Here is a 23945-nt window from a genome sequence, read left to right on the forward strand (position 1 = left end):
CTGATATATCACAGATCAGACACACAAACCTCCCAGGCAGTGATAGCGACTTCCAAACTAACAATCATCAATCGCCTGTGAAGTAATGACAATAAACTCTCAGGAACAAGTACTGTGAGCAAAAGTCTTTCACAAAACTAGCCAAGGAAGCAGCTAAGGGGTTTCAGCACTGATGGGGAATTTTTGCTGGTCATTTTCTGAGTCCCTTCAAACCTGTGGCATTCTCACTTTGCTTTCACTGGCAAGTTCCTGGAAACCTAGGAAACCTGAGCACTTAGAATTAAATCCCAAAACCTCTACGAAAATAATTCTTAATAGTCTATTAACATATTTAAATTGGCAACCCATCTTCCCCGAGGGGGGTTTCTCACACTCAATTAAACACGCTGTGTTTAAGGTGCAAGTCAGTAGGTTGGAGCCAATTTCTAGATGCTTTATTAATTTCTGTGTTTTTAATCTCCCACTTCCTCCTAAGTTCACTTGCTCTTGTAAATTAAGTTTCCCCCGGCACAGAGTTTAGCACTGCTGCCTCACAGCGCCAGGGCCTCGGGTTCGATTCCTGGCTTGGGTGACGGGTGTGGAATTTGCACGTTCTCCCCGTGTCTGCGTGGGTTTCCTCCGGGTGCTCCAGTTTCCTCCCACAATCCAAAGGTGTGCGGGTTAGGTGGATTGGCCATGCTAAATTGACCCTTAGTGTCAAGGGGACTAGCTAGGGTAAATGCATGGGGTTATGGGGATTGTGCCTGGGTTGCGATTGTGGTCGGTGCAGACTCGATGGGCTGAACGGCCTCCTTCTGCACTATAGATTCTATGATTTCTCAATTTTCCCTGATCTATCCTGTAACTCAAATCCTTGTGTGGAAATATTGGAAAGCTGTGCATTTCCCCTGATAATACAAATGTCCCTCTACCGGCTGACCACACAGCGGCAGCAGATAGACTCAGATTACTGATGCTGGTAAAGAACTACTGAGTAGAAGCCATTGACAGCAGCAAAAAAAAAGCAGATTTGTATCTGCTTACTTAACGTAACAGTGGATATTATTAACATAATCACCAAAAACATCCTTCTATTTCAATAATGTCAGTCCAGGTCACATGAAACTCTAGCCTTCACATTTAGATGCATGTTTCGGGAGCCGGCAGTCAGGTAAGACACATGGCTGTAATTTTTAAATTATTTGAACCTTTAGGATATATCCTCAATTTGAAGGATCTCAAGTGAATAATTTTATCAACGAAAATGTTTGCACATTTTCACAAATTTGGACGACAATAATCAAATTTCCCTTTCTGGTGGCGAGCTAAAATGTTGACCATATGTAGAGGATGATGCAGAAATATGATTTTGAATTACCGTTTTAAGAGGTGCAGCATTAGAAATGCATTTTTAAGTTAAGCAATTTAAGGGTTTCACTGAAGCCATTCAAAATGTAAAGGAATTTAACGTGTCTGTATGCATTTAACCACTCGAATGTTCAAAATGTGAAGTAAATATATTCTGATTGCTGGCAATTTGAACAGTGACCTACTGTCGTGAGTCAACGTGTTAAGGTGGCTTTATGCGTTATTAATATGCATGTGAATTCAGACAAATTTAACATAGTACAATGATGCATAACTTCAGCCGTGCCACGCATATTTTTCAGGGGCTAACTGACAAACCACATCTCCAATATACAGTAAGAAGTCTAACAACACCAGGTTAGATTCCAACAGGTTTATTTGGAATCATGAGCTTTCAGAGCGCTGCTCCTTCATCAGGTGAGTGGATGAAGGAGCAGAGCTCTGAAAGCTCGTGATTCCAAATAAACCTGTTGGAATTTAACCTAGTGTTGTGAGACTTCTAACTGTGCCCACCCCAGTCTAACACCAGCATCTCCACATCATGATCTCCAATATAGCAGCAGGAAACATGCAAACATTTCTGGCTGTCCAGCAACATAGAAATATTGGAAAAAGAATGGTTGTTAGGACCTTTAACAACAACTGCAAAGGAGTGAAAACCATTAGGCCGCACAAATTTGTTTGTCCAAAGGACTTAGAAACTCTTTTTCTTTTCTTATTGAAAAAGCTAGGTTTGTGAAATGCACTTACTTGGATATGGAGCTGGGAGGGGTAGATCCCATCCCTACATTTATAGAACATAGGTCTTTGCTCCCACCGAATCACCTAGCTCCGTTCTAACCCTAGCCTTTGATCTCACTCCTGATCAGGCCTCCTCACCATCTTTTGACCCCCTTCATCAGCTTCCATTCTATGATCCAGCCTCGATTTCTTGATGAGGGCTCCTAGTCAAAGCCATGGATTTTTTTGTAGGGCAGTTTGGCCCTTAAATGTGAGTTTCTGAGAGGAGTCATGAACCAAGGGGGCGGGAGATAGCCCTTAGCCCCAGAGAGGAAAGCTCTTGTTGTGTAGAGGCTAGAGGAGGGTAATGGAGAAGCTGCAGTAAGCACAGACCTACATAATACCTGGCTGGTGATCAATTATCCATTACACGTTAATGGAAAGAAGCCATTGCAATTCATGAAGACGTTGTGGTTACAGGGCAATCCTTCACATCAAACTCTTTGGGGGTGATTCTCCCATCCCACTGCGCTGCCTTTGTAGCACAGCAGGCTCGGAGATTCTAGTGGAAGTCGTTTCATGGGCTCCCACAGCGCCAAGGCCTCCGCACATCTCTGGCAACCAGATTTCTGGCATTGTCATAATTTATTTAAATATGAATTTACATACAATTTTAATATCATTAGTGGGCCCAGGACTGAAGCCTCTGGGCCCGCCAGCTGCTCATCCCCCCAGCAGGAGTATTTCACTCCTGTGAGGTTTAGTATAGCTGCCCACTTGTGGGGAGCTGGCGGCCTGACTCTGCTGGAGTGAGCGGGGGCAATCAAGGCCCCCCCAAAGAGTCGCGCGCCAGGGAGGTGCCCCCTAGGCATTGCCACCTTGGCAGTGCCAGCCTGGGCCTCCTGGCACTGCCCAAGGGGCAAAGTGCCAATGCAGTGGAATTGCAAGAACCATTTCTATGAAGATAAAGCTGCATTGCCAGAAGCCCCTGAAGAATGGCATGGTAGCACAGTGGTCAGCACTGCTGCTTCACAGCTCCAGGGACCTGGGTTCGATTCCCGGCTTGGGTCAGTGTCTGCGTGGAGTTTGCACATTCTCCTCGTGTCAGCGTGGGTTTCCTCCGGGTGCTCCGGTTTCCTCCCACAGTCCAAAGATGTGCGGGTTAGGTTGATTGGCCATGCTAAAATTGCCCCTTAGTGTCCTGGGATGCGTAGATTAGCGGGTAAAATATGTAGGGATATGGGGGCCTGGGTGGGATTGTGGTCGGTGCAGACTCGATGGGCCGAATGGCCTCTTTCTGTACTGTAGGGTTTCTATGATTTCTATGATTTCTATGAATGTTCTACAACCACCACAAACATTTTAAAAATAGCTTAAGGAGTGTGTGTAACTAATATGTAATTCAAGCAAGATACCTCCCAGAACTTTGTATTCTACCTCGAGAGCAACTGAGGATCCCTTCAAATATCATTGGAAATTGCTGCCTCCTAACTTGTACCACCCATGGTTTGTGGGCAGCATTAAGAGCTAGACAGGCGCAGAGGCAAAACTTGTATTGGGAGCCCTGACTACATCGTTTGACTGGATTTGCATTTTTTGTTAGGGTTCCACACATTTCCAATGTGAGCTCTCATTGCCTCATCTGCCTAAGATACAGAATGGGCAGAAATTCCATTTCCATCCTATTTTGGGGCCAGTACTGCCCTGTTTTTTATGCGAAAATAAGCTGGCAGTGACCCGCAAATTTCTCCCATAAATTTATAACGGGCAGGCACTACTTCCTCCATAACTGAAAGTCTTTTGCCGGTCCTCAAATCATCTGGAACTTCAGCTTTGTCTTTTAAGTAGAAAGATACACATTCAGGTTAAGTTTGCAACAAAAACAGAAAATGGTGGAAAATCTCAGCAGGCCTGACAGCATCTGTGGAGAGAGAATAGAGCCAACATTTCGGATCCAGACTCAAAATGTTGGCTCTATTCTCTCTCCACGGATGCTGTCAGACCTGCTGAGATTTTCTACCATTTTCTGTTTTTGTTTCAGATTCCAGCATCTGCAATATTTGCTTTTATATTACTGTCAAATGCAACTCTGCTCCCAAGTCTCCCGACCATCTTGGTACTCCAGCTTGGCCCTTCAACGCTGCCATTACACCTTGAAGCAGCAGTAGCGGGTATAAAAGTTACTCCTCTCAGAACAGATTCTTTGCCACCAGTCCCCCTGTCTTCATGTACCTCCAATTCAGCACTTCTCAAGGGCACTTAAAGGAGGCGGCACGGTAGCAAAGTGGCTAGCACTGCTGCCTCACAAGGCCAGGTTAGCACAGTAAGAAATCTCACAACACCAGGTTACCCCAGTGCTTGGACTGTGCTTACCCCAGTCCAACGCCGGCATCTCCACATCGTGGCCTCACAACGCCAGGGACCGCGGGTTCAATTCCGGCCTTGGGTCACTGTCTGTGTGGGGTTTGCACATTCTCCCCGTGTCTGCGTGGGTTTCCTCCGGGTGCTCCGGTTTCCTCCCACAGTCCAAAGATGTACAGGTTAGGTTGATTGGCCATGCTAAATTGACCCTAGTGTCAGGGGGATTAGGAGGGTAAATATGTCGGGTTATGGGAATAGGTGGGATTGTGGTCGGTGCAGACTCGATGGGCCGAATGGCCTCCTTCTGCACTGTAGGGATTCTTTGATTCTATGATAAGCAACAAATGTTGGCTTTGCCAGCAACGTTGACATACCACGAGAGAATAAAAAAGGACTCTAACTTAATTCCTGCCGCGCACACATTTTCCACTCCCTCCCAAGCATAACTCACAACATAAACTGGATTTATGATTCCACATGCAGAAAAGTGTGACAATGTACTCAAAGCACAATTGCTTAGCAACTGCAGCAAAATGGCGGATAGAAGTTTCGCTCCGATGCACTTGTCCATTGGCACAGGCAGCGTTTGGGAGAGGCAGATGAAATTTGAAAAAAATATATTACTAATGGAATATTTTATTTTCCTCTGTATCACTCCCTACGTGTAAATTCACTTCTTGGAATTTTATTCCAAATGTTTCTCAAGTAAACATTTCAGAGACAGGCTAATTATGAGCAGCTGTGTTTTATTTACCTGAAAGTCTCTGTGTTGGATCCAAAAATACAAACATAAAGATACAGGCTAACTACAGATGTCTTCTGTTTGTGCTGTTAAAAAATCAAAAACACTCCTATAAAAGCTGTTGGACGAATAACAAGCAAGGGGAATTGAGGAAAATGGTGGGCGAGATTGTTGCCACATGAAAACGTCTTTAAAAAGAAAAACAGTAAACAAATAGGTAAAGGAACTTTCCTAATGTGAGGAGAGGCAGGAGAGAAATGGATTTTACCTTCATTGAGCAAGATCATCATGCACTAACGCTCGGGTTCTGTTCTTTGTAATTTTCATTACAGGTTCCCTGTCTTAAATACGATCCTGAGGGTTGTTGCAGCTATTTAAAGGGAACCAGTCACTGGGGGCAAGCAACCACATTTATGGGGCGAGTATAATTAGTTGAATAATATTATTAGATTGCAAAAATTGTCATGCAACACAAAATTCCTGGAAAGCACAAAAGCCACAAAATTCAGCTCTGTCCTGGCGCCACAGAAACGTAGAAAATGCCACACTCCCACTCCATTTCCTTCTTAAACGTGTTCAATAACTTGGCCCCCAGTTTTCTGTGATAGAGAATTCCATAAGTTCACCACACTCTGAGCGAAGATGCTTTTCCTCATCTCAGTCCTAAATGGCCTACCCCATATCCTGAGACCGTGACCCCTTGTTCTCGACCACCCTCCATGAGCCAGAGAAAACATCATTCCTGCATCCTGTCTGTCCAGCCTTGTCAGAATTTCATATGTTTCAATGAGATCCCCTCTCATTCTTGTAAATTCCAGTGAATATGGGCCCAAGTCGACCCAATCTCTTCTCATCCGACAATCCTGCCATCCCAGGAATCAGTCTGGTGAACCTTTTCTGCACTCCCCCTTTGGCAAGTAGATCCTTTCTTAGATAAGGAGACCAAAACTGCATGCAATGCTTCAGGTGTGGTATCAGATCTCTTGCAATTCACACACACATACACACACATACACACATACACACACACACACACACACACACACGGAAGAAGTGGGAGTGATGTCACATGACCTCCCCAAGCTGCGAGAACCTGTAATATTGCACTGTGAAGCTAAAGGAGGCAGTCTGCCATTTTCCACCAATAAAACAACAGCAGGACTAGAACTCTATCCAGCTTAAAATTGCCTGGTCCTCAACTACGCTCTTTGCACAGGAACGTCTCAACTCTGTATCGGTGCCTACTGTAAGACTAATTCATCTCTACGCGCTTCTCCCATTGTGGAAATCAGTGCGACTGGAACAATGGATTATTTCCATCAGCCTCACTCTCTGAAGGAATACACCATTGGAATTTTGATTCTCGACTCTGAACTCAAGTGAAACAATAATTCTCATTTTGTCCACAGTCTTTGCCCTGTATCTCTTTCTTTCCCTTATCCATCTTTTATTGTATCGATGCAAAAAGGCGGACAACATTGTGAACCCTCTTCACGCATGTATAAAATAAACTAACCCTCTGAGTTTACCCCATCTTAAGTTTGCTGTGGTGTTATTAATAGAGGATTGGATCCCTGTAAAAGTGGGAAAATACGCCACCACTTATAAAGGGAGGAATCAAAAATCAAAACAAGAGCACCTTTCTGTTGACGGTGAGGGGAGACATCAGGGCTGTTTTAAATTAGACCCCTTCCTGTCTGTAACAAGTTGAAGCTGCATTCCGTAACAGAGGACCCTCCATCAGCATTATTTAAAAGGACCATCAACAACACTCAGTTTAGTTGCTGATTAATTCCTACCAGCTTGTCTCAGTTTGTAGAAATGCTGCTAGTTTTCAGCTACTGTTTAAAGCAGGTGAAGTTGACAGGGAGAAAAGATGCACAAGGCAAAGATGTGGTTACATTTCTTGAGGCAGTCTTCCCTGTTCCTCACTTCTCTTTCTCTCTATCTCTCTCTCTATAAACAACAGTCCCACACCTTGCCTTCCCTAAATCTCTGCCACTTCTTGTCCACAATGATGAAATAGAAACACCACTAAACAACCATTTCAAACTAATTTTGTCAAGCAAGCCATTCACTATTCTGTACTAAAGTCAATAATCGCACTTGTGCTTTCCCTTAGTGCCTGTCTTCCATGTGCCTTTGCCTGTCCTGGTGCTCACACACACTGTTACCCCAGTGGCTGCAGCGCGGCTAGTGGAAGGAAGCTGACTTTCACTGGAGAGACTACCGAAGGTCCTGCAGGACAACCTCAGCAAGGTCTGGACTTAGGCACCTGACTGCGGATGGAACTACCTGGGCATGGAAGGCAGAAGTCTGGACTGGCTGGCACACAAACAATAGGATGGGCACTGGCTGGGAAGGGAGGACAAATTGTTATCCTGTGGGTGGACATCAGGTTCACACTCCACAAAGCCACTGCCACTCCCATGAGCAGTCCCTCAGCCATCCTAACAATCTTTCGGAGTACAAGCTGCTGGGAGGCTCTGAGAGCCGGTTAGCCTCTTAGAGCGCTAGTGTCCACAGATATGATAGCAGTAGGATGCGTGTATATCGCAACAAACTCAGATTGTATGAATTCAGTCTGTGCTTCCACTGCAGCACTCAGACACTGGCCGGAATTTTACCAGCATGCCCGCCCAAGGCTCGTGAGATCACGAATGAGGCCAACGGAGAAAGCGTTCTGCGAGCCTCAGGGCGGGAGTGCCGGTAAAATCAGGGCCACTGTCACCTCAAATATGGCATTGAAAACTGCTGCTTTGTAAAGCCAATTGGTGTTATTCAGTGAGAAAACCCACCCTTACCTGGCCTAGCTTATCTATGGTCATGTGTTGTAGCTGACACTGCCACTCAGATGAATGACTACAAAACAGAATGGGAAGAGAAATATTACTGAAACGTGAGGTCAGGGCAGGCACTAAAAGCCCTCATTACTAATGTGTAGTGACAGTTCTACTTAAGCAATGAACTGACAGAATCCTATCTATTAGTCCATATCCCAGAGGTTTCTGATACCATCCCTGGGTATATTCAGTCACAACAGCAGAACAATGGCACAGTAGTATACAATGGTGAAGGTGATCCTGGCACACCCATGTTCTGGCTTCAGATCAAAAAGACAGCTTACTGCTCCTTCTCAGCTGCATGGTGGCACAGTGGTTAGCACTGCTGCCTCACAGTACCAGGGACCCGGGTTCAATTCTGGCCTCAGGTAACTTTCTGTGTGGAGTTGGCATATTCTCCCCGTGTCTGCGTGGGTTTCCTCCGGGTGCTCCGGTCTCCTCCCATTGTCCAAAGATGTGTAAATTGCCGCTTACCATACCAAGGTGCATAGGTTAGAGCGATTAGCCTTGATAAATGTATTAGGTTACGGGGATAAGGTGAGGGAGAGGACCTGGGAAAGATGTCAGAGAGTTGTTGCAGACTCGATGGGCTGAATGGCCTCCTTCTGCACTGTAGGGATTCAATTCTAAATGAGTATTCCTTGATGGTGTAGAATTCCTGTGTGCGTGTAGCCCAGTCAAATGATAAAAGCAAAACACTGCAGATGCGGGAATCTGAAACAAAAACAGAAAATGCTGGAAAAGCTCAGCGGGTCTGACAACATCTGTGGGGAGAGAATAGAGCCAATGTTTCGAGTCTGGATTACCCTTCAGCAGAGTCAGGTGATGGGTGAGCCCTCAAGCTTTGCAGGTTGCTTCTGCCCTTGGTATGTCCAGCAGACCAAGGGAAAGAACAAATGAGGGAAATAAATTGCATTTACTGGTTCGTATTGAATGGAGAAAAATATATCAGAGAACATTCCAGAGCAAGAACCAATCAACAGAGATGATCCACAGCACAAACATTCAGAGTATATCAAGGCATCAAGTATTATCTATTTATATCAGCTCAAATCGCATGCTCTAAATCCATTTTATGAGGAATTTCAGATGGTTCTTCGACAATAGCTTGATGTATCTAGAGGATTATTAAATTGTAACATTATTTTTATTAAAGCCAGAGCCACTTATAAAATGTTATGGAGAAGCAATAGCCTGAACTTTGTGGGTATCCTCCGGGTTCTCCGGTTTCCTCCCACAGTCCAAAGATGTGCGGGTTAGGTTGATTGGCCATGCTAAATTGCCCCTTCAAGTCCTGAGATGCATAGGTTAGAGGGATTAGCAGGTAAATATGTAGGGATATGGGGGTAGGGCCTGGGTGGGATTGTGGTCGGTGCAGACTCGATGGGCCAAATGGCCTCTTTCTGCACTGTGGGGTTTCTATGATTCTATGATTTCTATGATTTCTAGGGTGATAAGACATAAACAAAAAAAATAAAAATACATTTACTTTAACATTTTTTTTACTATCTCAAGCACTAAATATAATCAAAGAAATCAGACTCCCCACTTTTAGAATTAAATTTTCAGTGCCAGAGAGGTCGTTTGGTGATAATTATCACTTATTACGCTGCTAAAAACATACCTTTTTCAGATTGAATCAGCCCTAATTTTTTGTGGTATTTTTGATGGGCAGATTTCACACACTCAAAACTTACAGATGTGACTGATAACGATCTTCAACTATTCTGAGTAAAAAATATAAAATTAAAGCCTAGGCTTTGGGACATTTTGACATCTTGAAGTAAAGCCTTTAATGAAGGTATTACATAACACACACACAGAAAAAAACATTTAACTGAGAGCACCTAATCGTGATGTTGTGAACGATGAATTTTTTGATGTTTTTTATTTAGTTTCAAAGGATATATTGGAGCTTTCAAATTACAGTTACTGATCAAAACATACTGCTCCCAGTTGGCATATTTGAATGCGGAGGAGATAATAGTATAAAGCGAGTGGCCAGCCCACCGCTTTCTTGGTCTGACTTGGCCTCCATATTATGGGGGTGCATAAGGTATCAGGAAGTCCACCCAGTCTTAAGCCTATTGGGGCCATTAAGTGGCCAGTTAATGGTCATCTAAGGCCATTATATGGCTTCTGCTGTAATAATACACGTGGCTAGGGAAGATGGAAGAAAGGCAGCCAGCCCAATAAGTTTCAAAGAGCAGGTAATGGTGGGAAGAAAGATGGTATCCCCTTTCGGGGGTTCCCTGCGGCCATCAGGGACTCCTCTCATTGTGCTTTCCTCCTGATCTCTAAAGCACAATCCCTGCCCACGCCCCACCCCCGTTTGGTTCCCCAATCCCTCCCTGACCAAAGTCCCCTTTAGGTCCAGGAGACATCTTCCTTCTTGGGGCTGCTTGCAGTGCCCCTTTCTGTCGCTGCTGGGACTACAAGAGCTGTTGGATAATCAAAATGGGCAGCAGCTCTCGAGGGCGGGACTTCCTGTCCGAAAGGCAGAAGTCCCACTCTCAGGTAATTTAAATACCCTCCCACACACACACACATACACACACATACACACATACTGGCGGGGGTAGGGATTCGGAATCTGTATTAGATTTTTCTTGATTTTCATTTATATTTTTCAGTGCTAATTTCTCGCTGTTTAACATTGAGACAAGTGTGTAAAGTTGAAAGGAAGAATAAACTAGAGACAGAACACAAATTAAGTAAAAGTTTGGAACCATGGAAGAGCAGGAAAGAAAGGGATAAAAGCAGAGAGTCTGATTTCATTTATCAGGATTCTGTTTATTTAATTAACAAACTTGAAAGTGCCCTATATATTTATGAAAGTATTTTTAAAAAATGTCAATTCAATTGGTAAATTCAAATCACGTTATAAAATATACATTTTTTGATTTAAATAGATAAAACATTTTTGACATTAGACATTTAAATCATTAAAAATGTGGAAGAAAATCTTTTCAGTAAGTATTTTGAATAATTGTTTGTTGTAATTTGATTGCTTCATCTTCCTACTGCAGGCTCATTATGATAAAGGACAGATGTGTGGTAGTCAGATGTCGACATGTGGATTAACATTGACTGGCCTGGCACGAATGTTGAAACCTTGTAAATATTCACGTATGCAGAAAAAATGACACGCGGAGGCAGTCTCATGTGTACAGGAAGACCATTCCATTTGGAAAATGCTTAATATTTGGAGGAAGTAGTGTTCTATGGAAGTTACCATGGGGTGCCTGTGACAGTGAGTGACAGGTAATAATGGGTTGATTTTGCTGCAGAAATGATGGTGTGGCTGTCAGTGTTCATCATTATTATATTGTAATCTGGAGACCAACTTCCAGCCACTGGAAATGCACATTTAAACACAAAAAGCTGCAAGTTGCTATTTGCTTCCCCAGAGTTCTACAGCAACAATATCTTGCCAAGAGACTTGGCATCGAAATACATGTTCATTGTGAAGTTGCTGTACTTATGTGATAGATATCAATTCATCTCACCAGAAAAAGTCAGGGCTTGTTTAATGCCTCTTAAGCATTTTTGTTAACAGCAGTAAGTCTTAATTATTACCAATAAGCTCAGTGATACTTATAATTTTCTCCCACAGTTCGGTTTTCTCCCACAGTCCGAAAGACATGCTGGTTAGGTATATTGGCCGTGCTAAATTCTCTCTCAGTGTACCTGAACAGGCACCGGAGTGTGGTGACGGGGGGATTTTCACAGTAACTTCATTGCAGTCTTAATGTAAGCCTACTTGTGATACCAATAAATAAACTTAAATTTAAATTAGCCTTCACAAATGCTGAATCTCATCCCATCAGATTTTAATTATTGTTGGAGATTTAAAAACTAAAATGTAAATTTTGTTGTGTTTTTTTTCGGTCTCTTCCTGAATCCTATTTTTCTTTTGCTTTCTGTACCCTTGACTCAACATTGCATTAAATATTCTGACTGACAATTGGTGGGTCCAGTTCCAACCTCTGTGCTGGTCATAAATTTTAATCTGATTGGTTTAGGAGATAACACAATTGCTTCCCCTGGTCACACAGGAGTGTAGAGATCGCCACATCATTTGGGTTCTCTAGTTGGTCTCTTAAGTTCCAGCACAAAATGCCACAGAAAATCTGTGGAAAAGTGCAAGCATAATTAGTGTCTAGTGTATTAGTTAGCTGTCGAAAGCAAAATCTGGCCATAATTTAGGAAGAGGTGTTAGTTATATGATGACTTGGGAGCTGCTGTAAAAGTAGCTTTGGGATTAAGAAAGTGAGACATAAAGCAGCTGTTACAAATTTCGAGTTTGGACTAGATATTTTCTTGGGATCCACATAGCCGGTCACTCACTTAAATAGACCAAATGGCCTCTATCATCTGGATTCTATAATCTCACACACGCCACCATATGGATTGAAAACCACTCCAGTGAGGTGAGGTCAATTGTAAACCAACAAACTAGTTAATTTTACATGAAATGTTTGAAACCTAGAAGCACAATTCTATTCCTTTTATGTACCTCTCATTAATTTTCCAAGATATCAGTCTGACTGGTACTAACCTTACTTTTACAGGACACATGCATTCATGCCCCTGGCTAGAGTTTCCAAGCCTCCTTTACTAGCTGGCAAGAATGCAAGATCTCTCTGGATTTCTTACTGTTCCAGACTGAAACTGCAGACTCAATTGTTTAAAAGGAAATCTACAAACAAAGTTGAACTCCCTGACTATGTTGTAGGTTTGCTGATCTACTAATTAAATATTCCATCTTAAATTCATTATCTCTTACCACTGACTCCACAATTAAACATTTATTTTTTAACTAAAATTTTTATTAAATATTATCTTAGTCTTCTCTGCTCTAGTGGAAATAATCTCAGTAACTCACATCTCTCTTCCAAACTACAGTTGCCCATCTCTGGCACTTTGCTGAAGAATCTCTTGCTGTATGTTTTCCATAACTTTGATATTCTTTTATTTTGAGGCCTAACTAATGCATCGTACAAATTTATTATTAATTCTTCATTCTTGTAGTTTATCCCACAACTTAAACCTAAATATTTGTATGGGTGTATCTACCTGGACTTGCACATTCAGGAAATTATGTGTTTGAACTTCTGGATCTATTTGTTCATCCACATTCTTCAGTGTCTTATCATTCTGTGCATATCTCATCCCTTGTCTTTTCTCCCAGAATGTATTAGCTCAAAAAGATCCATATGTAGGTGCTTCTGGCAAATATCTGCCCATTCCTCTCTCCAGTCTAAGGTGCTGAATTTTGCAACGACAAAGAGCCTCGCCACCATTGCCAAAATGATAGCAGAGGCTGGAATCAGGAAGTCCTGTCTGAACATGACATCTACCACTTTCACAGGGGCGGGAATGGGCCTGAGTCTGGATTCATACATGCCCATTTCATGGAGGCAGCTAACTCCACTCGCGTGGTCTTGGTGTGAAAGGTGTCTGAAACCTGGCATGTGCAAATCAGACCTGGTAGGAACAGGTCTGAACTTTGTGCATTCACTTGGATAGTCAGGGTACCCTTTTGGTTAGGTAGGGTAACCCTTTGAATATGGTCTCTGGACATCTTTGGAGGAGATCAGGTACCCTGTTGGGGGTGTCAGGTGCTCCTTGGAGAAGGATCAGGTGCCCTTTGGGATATATAAAAGTAGGTAATGTGCATTAAAAAGTACATTAATTAATCGGAACTGTGCATCTGTCTAAACTGTCCAAAACAACTGTCAAAAGTGTCAAGATGAACTGTCAAGAGGTGCCAAAACAATTGACAAAAATGACAAGGTGAACTGTCAAGAAGAGCTGTCAAAAACAACTATCAAAAATGGCAAGAGGAACTGTCAAGCTGTCAACGCATGCTCTTTAACTCTGAAAAAACTGGAGCGTTAAAAATAATTGTTATTTAATCCTGTCTGTTGGCATCAATCTTCGGGCCACTATCTCTGGATTAATGATGCATGAGTGATTTCACAACCATCATTATCACGGTATGATGCTCGTCAGTTCCCAGTTTCATTGACAGCTGCAAGTGGTTATGGACTCTTTGAAGTGGAACTATGAATTCCAATGTTTGTTTTTATAAGGGATGCCACATTTGAACAAAATGTTTGTTGCTATAAGGGATAATGTAGTTGAAGGACTGTACATGCAGTAAATGGGTTTTTATGAATGAAAGAACTTTAGATTTTAGAAAATAAAGTTTGCAATAGATACTTGGAATTTTATTTAATCTCTGTATCGATCCTGAAGTCTTTCCAAAATAGATACTGTGTGAGTTGACATGGAAGATGTAGGAGCAAAGGGTGAGGGGCATGGGTTGGCTTGAGTTGACAATAAATTGGCATAGGGGCATGTGGAGTGGACATGGGGCATAGGTTGGCATGGAGGGTATGAGTGGCCATGGGGGGGCATAAGTTGATATGGATTAGCATGAATGGATGTACATAGTGTGAGGGAGTATGGGGGGGGGGGGTGGGGGGGAGCTGCGGGGGAGAGGGCTAAAGGGCTGCTTGTGCTTTTCTGAATTTTAAAAAACTTTGATACAGTGCCGGTTCACCAAGGCAGGCTTTCCAGCCAGCTCACCTCTGTACCCTGTAGCTTCTGCACTCGCTCCTGGGTCACACATCTTGACTTTCAAACCCCGGAACAAAAATTCAACCTTGTAGCTGCTTTCTCCCATGTTGGGTTTGTGTAGCTGGGAAATGTCCCGACTCTGCATTCCTGGACCAGGAGAGGAAATCCAGGTCTATGGCTTTCTGAAGCCATCACTATTTGTCATCCTTTGATTTTTGCTATCATCAAAATTAGTAGATTGTGCTCTCGTGCCCAAATCCAAATCAGTTTCTATATATACAGAACAAAGGTGGACTCTGCAATGAATGCCTGGGTCCCATCACTTCAATACCTTTTTACACCCATTTAGCCTAACTTTTTGTTCCCTGCATTTTGACTTGATTTGATTTGATTTATTATTGTCTCATGTATTAACATACAGTGAAAAGTATTGTTTCTTGCGCGCTATACAGACAAAGCATAATGTTCATAGAGAAGGAAACGAGAGAGTGCAGAATGTAGTGTTACAGTCATAGCTAGGGTGTAGAGGAAGATCAACTTAATGCGAGGTAAGTCTATTCAAAGGTCAGATGGCAGCAGGGAAGAAACTGTTCTTGAGTCGGTTGGTACGTGACCTCAGACTTTTGTATCTTTTTCCTGATGGAAGAAGGTGGAAAAGAGAATGTCCGGGGTGCGTGGGATCCTTAATTATGCTGTCTGCTTTGCCAAGGCAGTGGGAAGTGTAGACAGAGTCAATGGATGGGAGACTGGTTTGTGTGATGGATTGCGCTACATTCACGACCTGTTGTAGTTCCTTGCGTTCTTGGACAGAGCAGGAGTCATACCAAGCTGTGATACAACCAGAAAGAATGCTTTCTATGGTGCATCTGTAAACGTTGGTGAGAGTCGTAGCTGACATGCCAAATTTCCTTAGTCTTCTGAGAAAGTGGAGGCGTTCTGTTTCTAGTAAGTATCTTATGGGCCCCATGGTTTCACGTATTGTTGATAGAAATTCTAAACATTCTATCCCCGAGTTTTCTCAAGCTTGAGGCTTATGGGAGGCATTAGGAGAAGTGAATTTGGTGCAGGAATTGGAATGCTACAAATTTATATTCTCGTAGCTTCAATAAAATTTCAACCAAAAATCGGGGAAAAAACTCCCTGTGTCCACCTCTTCCTCAGCATTAATAGTCAGGTGAACTCTATTTTTTCTTTTCTCTGAAGTTGAATGCATTTGCAGCAGGAGCCTGGATGCTGATGTCCATCATTGTCTCACGGCCCTCTCCCTTCCCTCTAACCACATCTGTTGTTCCGTCTTCACCTAATGCTTGAAAATGTGAATGTAGGAATGGGAGCCGGGTCCCCAGCAGATCCTATCATGCTAGGGAGGTTGGGGGTGGGGTGGGGGGGGGAAGGGAGGGGGGGTTGGTTAGACTGGGGATGTGGTGGTAATGGTCCTGAGGACCTCTAGTGGAAGCCTACACTAACCTTGCTTTGTAAGTATCAATCCCCAAGACCCTTTAACAAGCCAGCTACTGTTTCTGGTTCTGTCATGGTGACTGCGTTACAGCACATGGGATTTCACAGCCAAGCAATGGCTGCTCCCCCAGGTGGCTACGGGAATTCCACTGGAAGCCACCACGCAACAGCAGATAAACCCCAGCCCAGGAAACTGGTGGGGGTTGTGGCAGTGTTAGGGGGGGCAAACATTTTGCTCTGTTGGAATATTCCTCTGAGGAAGAACTTTTTTTTAGAATGCGGCGCGGTAGCACAGTGGTTAGCTTCACAGCTCCAGGGACCTGGGTTCGATTCCCGGCTTGGGTCACTGTCTGTGTGGAGTTTGCACATTTTTCTCGTGTCTGCGTGGGTTTCCTCCGGGTGCTCCGGTTTCCTCCCACAGTCCAAAGATGTGCAGGTTAGGTTGATTGGCCATGCTAAAAATTGCCCCTTAGTGTCCTGGGATGCGTAGATTAGAGGGATGAGCAGGTAAAATATGTAGGGATATGGGGGTAGGGCCTGGGTGGGATTGTGATCGGTGCAGACCAGATGGGCCGAATGGCCTCTTTCTGTACTGTAGGGTTTCTATGATTCTATGAATGCATCCACAGCTCTGCAATTGCAAACTTGCTCAATCAGATTCACACCGCCACATCACTCCCCTCCCCCCCACCACCCTGATACACTCAGTCTACATCGCCAACACCTCTCTTGACCCCAGTCTGCCAGACTACTTACCCAAGATCGCTTTTTGGGTAAGTTGCAATTTAATCCAGATAACCACTGAGAAGATTGATGTTAACATCTTAGATTCCCATCAGAACTCTGTAACCTCATCACCAGCTCCCTGACCACTCTCTCAGGCTGCTCACTACTTTAGAGTCCTCTCCAACAAGAAAGCTCTCTCCTTCTACCTCCATGTCAGCCTCTGATGCTGCCTCTGGCCGTGTTTTGTTGGATCTTTCATACATGTATTAGTCACCTCTGGATTTGACTATTCCAATGTTCTCCTGCCTGATCATTCATCCTGTTCCTGTACCTCTCCCTGTTTGACTATCACCCGACTGGCTCCGGATTGTTCTATGTCCTCCATGACCTTACTTCTCTGCACGTATGTCACCTTCTCCAGCATTATAATCTCCTCCTGAATTCTCCGTTACTTTGATTACGTTTTCTTGTGTATCTTCCCTCCCTTTCCTCTACCACTGGGTTGCTCTGCTTTCGCTGGTTATGCCCACAGTCTGGAACCCTTTACCTAAACCCCTCTGTCTCCCCACCCCCTTCTCCTCCTTGAAACCTATCCCTACAATACCTAACAAAATTGTCAGCTCCCAGTTTTTGTCTTTTACGCTTCAGTGAAGCACCTTGGGATGTTTTGTTTCAGGTCAAAGGCGCTATTTAAATGCAAGTTGTAGTAGGCATTGAATATTTGCAAAATTTGTGAACAATATATAAAGCACAGGCTGCTCCTTCATGTGTGCGCTCCTGGTTTGAGTCAGCTGTTTCTACTATACAATTTGGAGTAAAATTGCTATCACTCCATGTACTTTACCAGAAATCATCCCGAATGTTGGCAGGGGAAGAGAACAATCCAGAAAACAAACAAAGCTGTGTTCAATTTAACCATGACTGTGACCAGTCAACAAGTCCTTCTGGAACAGACGGTTTTATTCAGTTAATAGACTTATGATGATAATTACATTATGACATTGCTACAGGATGCCTCTCCGAAATATGATTCAGATGTGCGGCGGGATTAGTGAAACACAAGTTCAGGAAAACAAGTACAGCAATGGCACGCAAGACTTACAATTATCTCATTTCTATTTGGTCTGATTTTAACCCTACCCACCCAATGGGAAGAGGGCAGATGGGTGATTACCATGGGCGATTGCGTACTTATTGCTGTGTTTTGCCAGCCTACTCCTGCCTGCCACCAACCTAATCACACAACTTCTCTGACTCAGGACCGGAGCCTGTCACAGGTCGACCAGGACATCAGGAACAAGTGGGTCTGAGATGCAATTCCGATCCCGAAGTTTAATCAAAGGCCGTAGAAATCTCACCCTGTACCTGACCTGCCCACAGAGCTGGTGGGATTGGTTTCTCTGAGCCACTACAGCTGCACATTAATGGATCATGGGGGGCGGTGGTGTTGGAGACATTCCTGCTTCCAGATCACTTCTTTCACATTGCTTTTGATCTTATCATCCAAAGTAAGCTTTAACTGCTTATCACGGGTACTATCATTTTTATGTTTATTTTGGGTGGAGCAAATGCTTGCAGGATGAGGAACAGCTTTAGCAGCAGCGGCGATGGACTCAGCATCGAGCCACAGCAGGGCCTATTAGAGGTCAGCAGGTGAGAGTGGCTACCCAAATCCAGCACACTGGCGCACAGGCCGAGTCAGTTCTTACATATATTTGAGATGATTTGCCTCAGGAAGCTTCACTTTAAACAGGCAGGCTGCTGCAGGCCTCCATAGCCCCTTGCAAGAGGACCTGCTGTCTGCTGAAGCATGACTCCATATTTAGGAGAAACATAGGAGGATAAAAAATAGGCATCTCAGGCTTGCTCTGCCATTCACCCAGATTAAGGTCAATCTTCCACATCAACACGTTTTCCAGACTATCACCTTATGCCTTGATGTCTTTAACATCCAGAAATCCATCGACTGCTATCTTACATATACTAGTGGATGGACCCCGCTGGAGGGAAGGGGGGACAATTGGTGCCCCCAGAGGGTCAGGTAGTGGGGGGGGTGCCCCCTGGGCATTGGCACCCTGGCAGTGCCAGCCTGTGCCTCCAGCACTGCCCAAGGGGCAAAGTGCCAATGCCCAGGGACACCTTGGCACTGCCCATCAGGTAAGGGGCAATGCCAAGGGGGTGGGGCATATGTGGGGGTGGGGCCTAGGGGACGGGGTCTAATGGGGCGATCAGTAGGGGTGGGGGGGGTCCCGCTGCCACTCTGCATCAGGATCAGTGGGGGAAGGAGGGAGGCCAGTGATCGGGGTGGGCTGAGGGGTCAGCCGGGGAGGCAGTCAGCCTGCTGGGATGGTCGGCACTGCGGGGGAGGGGGTTACTGTGCTGGGGGGGGGAATCGAAGGGGGGTGGAGGCTGGAGATCGCGGGAGGGTGGGGGGTTGGGGCTGGGCCCTGGAATGGTCAGGGGGCCGGCAATCAGGCCGTGGAGGGGCTGAGAGAGCCGGCGATGCGGGGCAGGCCAGCGAATGGGAGGCCGTCAGTGCAGGGCCACTGCGCCTGCGCCGACCTTGGCGCTGACAGATCAGCGCATGCGCAGTGGGCTGCTCAGTGCTATGCTGCCAGCCTCTTCAGTGTGAATAGGCCCTGCCCCGTTTTTAATGATATTCACGCTGGTGGCCTCTGCAGTGCACAGAGTGTGGGAGATTCTTCTCTGAACTCCCACTGATAAAAACAGTGCGAATTACTCAGTTTTCATGCAAATTTGACACTTCGAATTTTTTGGGGAGAATTCCGCCCCCAATGTCCACAACCCCTTTGCTTGTAAGTACAGCGTACTAGTCACAACGATGAACTCCCACCCTACTTGTTGATGCACACAGTGTGGTTATGTAAGACTAAAATTAGGGATTTAATTCAACTGAAATAAACAACTCGAAAAAAGCGAGATTTAGTTGGTCAAGTTAACCACTAGAGGTTTCATTTTGCAAGACATATCTCCCCAAGTGAAGCCACACTAGGCACAACTGTTGGCTGCAGAATCAATGGTGTTAAAACCTATTCTCAGACTGGTGTTCCTCCACCAGGAGCACCTTATTGCACCATTGTGGTTAAACTCATTATTGAATGATTCACGGAGAAGGGGCTGAAATTGGTCTTCAGCAGTAACACAAAACGGGCGACAAAGAATCTGGGTGATTTTACCCAAAGCTCAATTAGATAATTGAGAGGGAGCAAAATGTCTGCCAATTCTTTATCACCCATATCGTTTTACTGTCTAAGATCAATCCACTCCATTTCAGTTACTACAAAACACGCTAAATTAAAACTGAAGGGTAAGGAAATTAAGTACAGGAAATATATTTTGTATTCTGCAAATGCTATGTATTTGAGTAGATAATAGATATCCTTACATTTGCACCTGGAATTCCGCGTTCACCATCCTTTCCTGGGTCTCCTGGGGGACCTGCCGGACCTTCAGGACCTGCTGGACCAGATGGTCCAGAACGACCTTGAGTACCCTATACATTGAAGCAGAAAATAAGGAATAAGTATTGAATAAACCATGCGTTTTGGTAGGAAGAATGAGGATAGGCAACATGAACTAATTGCTATGGGAACACAGAGTAGCTGTACAAATCTTTGAACGTGCCACGATAAGTTGAGAAACCAGTCATAAAAAAGCATCTAGAATCCTCAATTTTACGAATGGAGGCACAGCATACAAAATCAAGGAAGTTACACCAGACCTTTATATATAACACTGGTTAGGCTTCAGGTTGTGTTCAATTTTTCACATCACACTTTAGGGAGGACGTTAAACATCTTAGAGAGCATACGAAAAAGATTTACTGGAATGTTACCGAGGAAGAGGAACTTTCATTACATGGAGAAACCAGAGAAACTGGGGTTGTTCTCCTTAAAGCAGGAATAGTTAAGTGGATATTCCAGAATCAGGAACAGTTTGGATTGAATAAATAAGGAGATTCCAGTGACAGGAAGGTTGACATTCTGTGACAATGCGGAATTCTATGACAATGCGGAATCTCCCGCCACCAACATCCTGGAGATCATCATTGACAAGAAACCTAACCTCCAGCCACATAAATACTGTGGCTACAGGAACAGGTCTGCAGCTGGGTATTCTGGGGCAGGTATTTTATGTTCTGACTCCTCAAACCCTGTCCACCATTTACAAGACACACGTTAGGAGCTGTGATGGAATAATCTTCATCAGCCTGGATGAGTGCAGCTCCAACAACACTCAAGCTCAACACAATCCAAGACAAAGCAGACGCTTGATCGGTCACTCCATCCACCACCTTAACCTTTCACTTCCTCCACTAATGGTGCACTGTGATAACGGTGTGGACTATATACAAGATGCACTGTAGTAATTTGCTGAAACTTCTTAAAGAGCATCTTCCAAAATGCACAACCTCTACCACTTAAGAGTCAGAGCCATAGAGATTTACACCATGGAAACAGGCCCTTCGGCCCAACTTGTCCATGCCGCCCAATTTTTACCACTAAGCTATTCCCAATTGCCCGCATTTGGCCCATATCCCTCTATACCCATCTTACCCATGTAACTGTCTAAGTGCTTTTTAAAAGACAACATTGTACTCACCTCTACTACTGCCTCTGGCAGCTCATTCCACACATTCACCACCCTCTGTGTGAAAAAATTGTCCCCCTGGACCCTTTTGTATCTCTCCCCTTTCACCTTAAACCAATGCCCTCAAGTTTTAGACTCCCCCACCTTTGGGAAAAGATGTTGACTATCTACCTTATCTATGCCCCTCATTATTTTATAGGCTTATATAAGATCACCCCTAAGCCTCCTACGTTCCAGGGAAAAAAGTCTCAGTCTATCCAACCTCTCCTTGTAACTCAAACCATCAAGTCCCGAAAGCATCCTAGTAAATGCTTCTGCACTCTTTCTAGTTTAATAATATCCTTAGAAGGACAAGAGCAACAGGCACATGGGAACACCACTTACAAGCTCCCCTCCAAGTCGCATACTATTCTGACTTGGAATATATATCACTGTCCCTTCACTGAAGGGATAAACGGATAAAATTGGCTGCACCACATTGATTGCAGAGTTTCAGGAAGACAACTTACATCAGGAATGGACAATAAATGCTAGCCTTACCAACAATGCCCACGTTCCATGAACAAATTAAAAACAAAGGACGATTGGCCATAGAATCAGTGATGACACAAGGAAACTATTCTTTACACAGTGAGTTGTTGTGATCTGGAGCCAATGCTGGAAAGGATGGTGTTAGATTTTGATAATACTAATTTTTACGCTTCTATGTTGGTCTGCAGTAACATTTATGGATTTAATTTGAACCACTTTTTCAGGTTGAATTTCTGTTGGTGTGACACAGGATCCCTACAGTGCAGAAGGAGGCCATTCAGCCCATCCAGTCTGCACCGACTCTCCGACAGAGCATCTTACCCATGCCCTACCCCCATAATCCCACTTATCTACCACACTAACCAACCTAACCTTCACATCTTTTGGACTGTGGGAGGAAACGAGAGCACCCGGAAGAAACACATGCAGACACTGGGAGAACGTGCTGGCTTTACACAACAGTCACCCAAGGCCGGAATTGAACCCATGTCCCTGGCACTGTGAGGCAGCAGTGCTGACTACTGCGCCACCGTGCCACCCAACTAACAGTCAAGGCAGTTGGGGTATGGGATGTTTGCAGGGAACTGGTGCTAATGGATTTTGTGACTTTGAAGGTTTCATAAAGTCTGGGTTCAAGCAGTTGCATGTGATCTTAGTTGGGAAAATAAGAGTCTTTTTGTCAGCTTTGAAGAAACAGCTAAAAGGTAGCTTGAGCTTAGGAGGACACTTTGTATTGGTTTAATTTATTCACCATGTATGTAGGGCAGAGCATCCGTATGAGAGGAAAACTTTTCTTTTTGACATTATTGCAGGAAGTGTTATTAAAACTTGTCTTTAATGGCTTTAGTATCCATGGGGCCTGGGTTATAATATATCAAAGAGGATGTAATGCAGTTTGTAACTGCTCTGTATCTACAAGGATGTGCCATTAGCTCACAATGGAATGTAAAGTCTGGGGGCCCAGGGAATAAGAGAAGGACATTTGTCTTCAGTCTACATGGCTCTAGTTCTAGTTACAGAGTGGGGTGATACCAGCTGGCCCATAATCTAAGCCAATGGAAGAAATGACTAAGGACTATTTCCAAATAAGGAATTCCAGAATAATGAGCAGTCGAGGCAAATGTTGGAAAATCTGAATCTTTGTTGGCACAGTTTCACCATAGCTTCTGGTATGATTCTTCTCAGACAGAGGGCTGAATTTTCCCAGAAATCGGCAAAGGCTGATAATAGGTGAGCAAAGCAGCATTGAAGCAGCCAACAGCAATGGGGAATTTCTCCTCTGTACTGTCCCACACTTAGAAAGAAACAGCAAGGGGAGGGTCCCACGACGTACTGCTTGGGGGGGGGGGGGGGGGGGGGCAGCCTCTGATTCGCATACCCCACCAGCAACGTTGTCCCTCAAGGTTCAGAATGCCATTTTGAAAGGGCACTCCAGCACAAAGGAGTTCACCCTGGAAAAGTCCCCCTTCAGCACTGCCCCTGGGCACTACCCCTGGGCACTTCCCCATGGCACTGCCCCCTGGAACTTCACTCTGGCACTGCCTGGGTACTGCCCCCTGGAACTGTCCTCCGGCACTGCCTGGGTAGTGGTGGGGGCAGTGCCCTGGTAATGTTGGGGCATGACCCTCACCTCCGCTGAGTGATGCATTTACCTGAGTTCCGCTAGGAGGTCTGCTCACAAGGTGCACACCTTGAAGACCAGTTACGTTGTATGCCGTTCTGTCCTCACGCCAATGTGGATATTATTTCTGATGAGGGATGGCGGGGGCACTATTCAGGGGTACAGGCCTAATAATTAGACGCTCATTAATTGAAATGATGATCCCAATGTTGAACATTGGGAAGCGTACCCCGTCACTGATGGGGGGTGGGGACAATCATGTCACATGTTCACTTCAATGTGAAAGGTGAATTTGCTTTTCTCGCAAGATTTTCCGCTCTAGTCGCTGAACCCAATGCAATCAGGAGTGGAAAATCCCAGCCACAGTAACATCTCTTCAGAGACAGAAGAAGAAAGG

General features: G+C 44.5%; 1 protein-coding gene across 1 annotated transcript in view; it reads right to left on the minus strand.

The window, feature by feature from the left end:
* Positions 1 to 23945, minus strand: part of LOC144505341 (uncharacterized) — a 171384-nt gene that overhangs the window by 46689 nt on the left and 100750 nt on the right. The window contains exon 8 of the mRNA XM_078231461.1: positions 20194 to 20299. Coding sequence (XP_078087587.1) covers positions 20194 to 20299 — 106 coding nt within the window. The remainder of the gene's footprint in view (positions 1 to 20193; positions 20300 to 23945) is intronic.

The sequence above is a fragment of the Mustelus asterias genome, chromosome 16 (assembly GCF_964213995.1).
Source record: "Mustelus asterias chromosome 16, sMusAst1.hap1.1, whole genome shotgun sequence".
Lineage (NCBI taxonomy): Eukaryota > Metazoa > Chordata > Chondrichthyes > Carcharhiniformes > Triakidae > Mustelus > Mustelus asterias.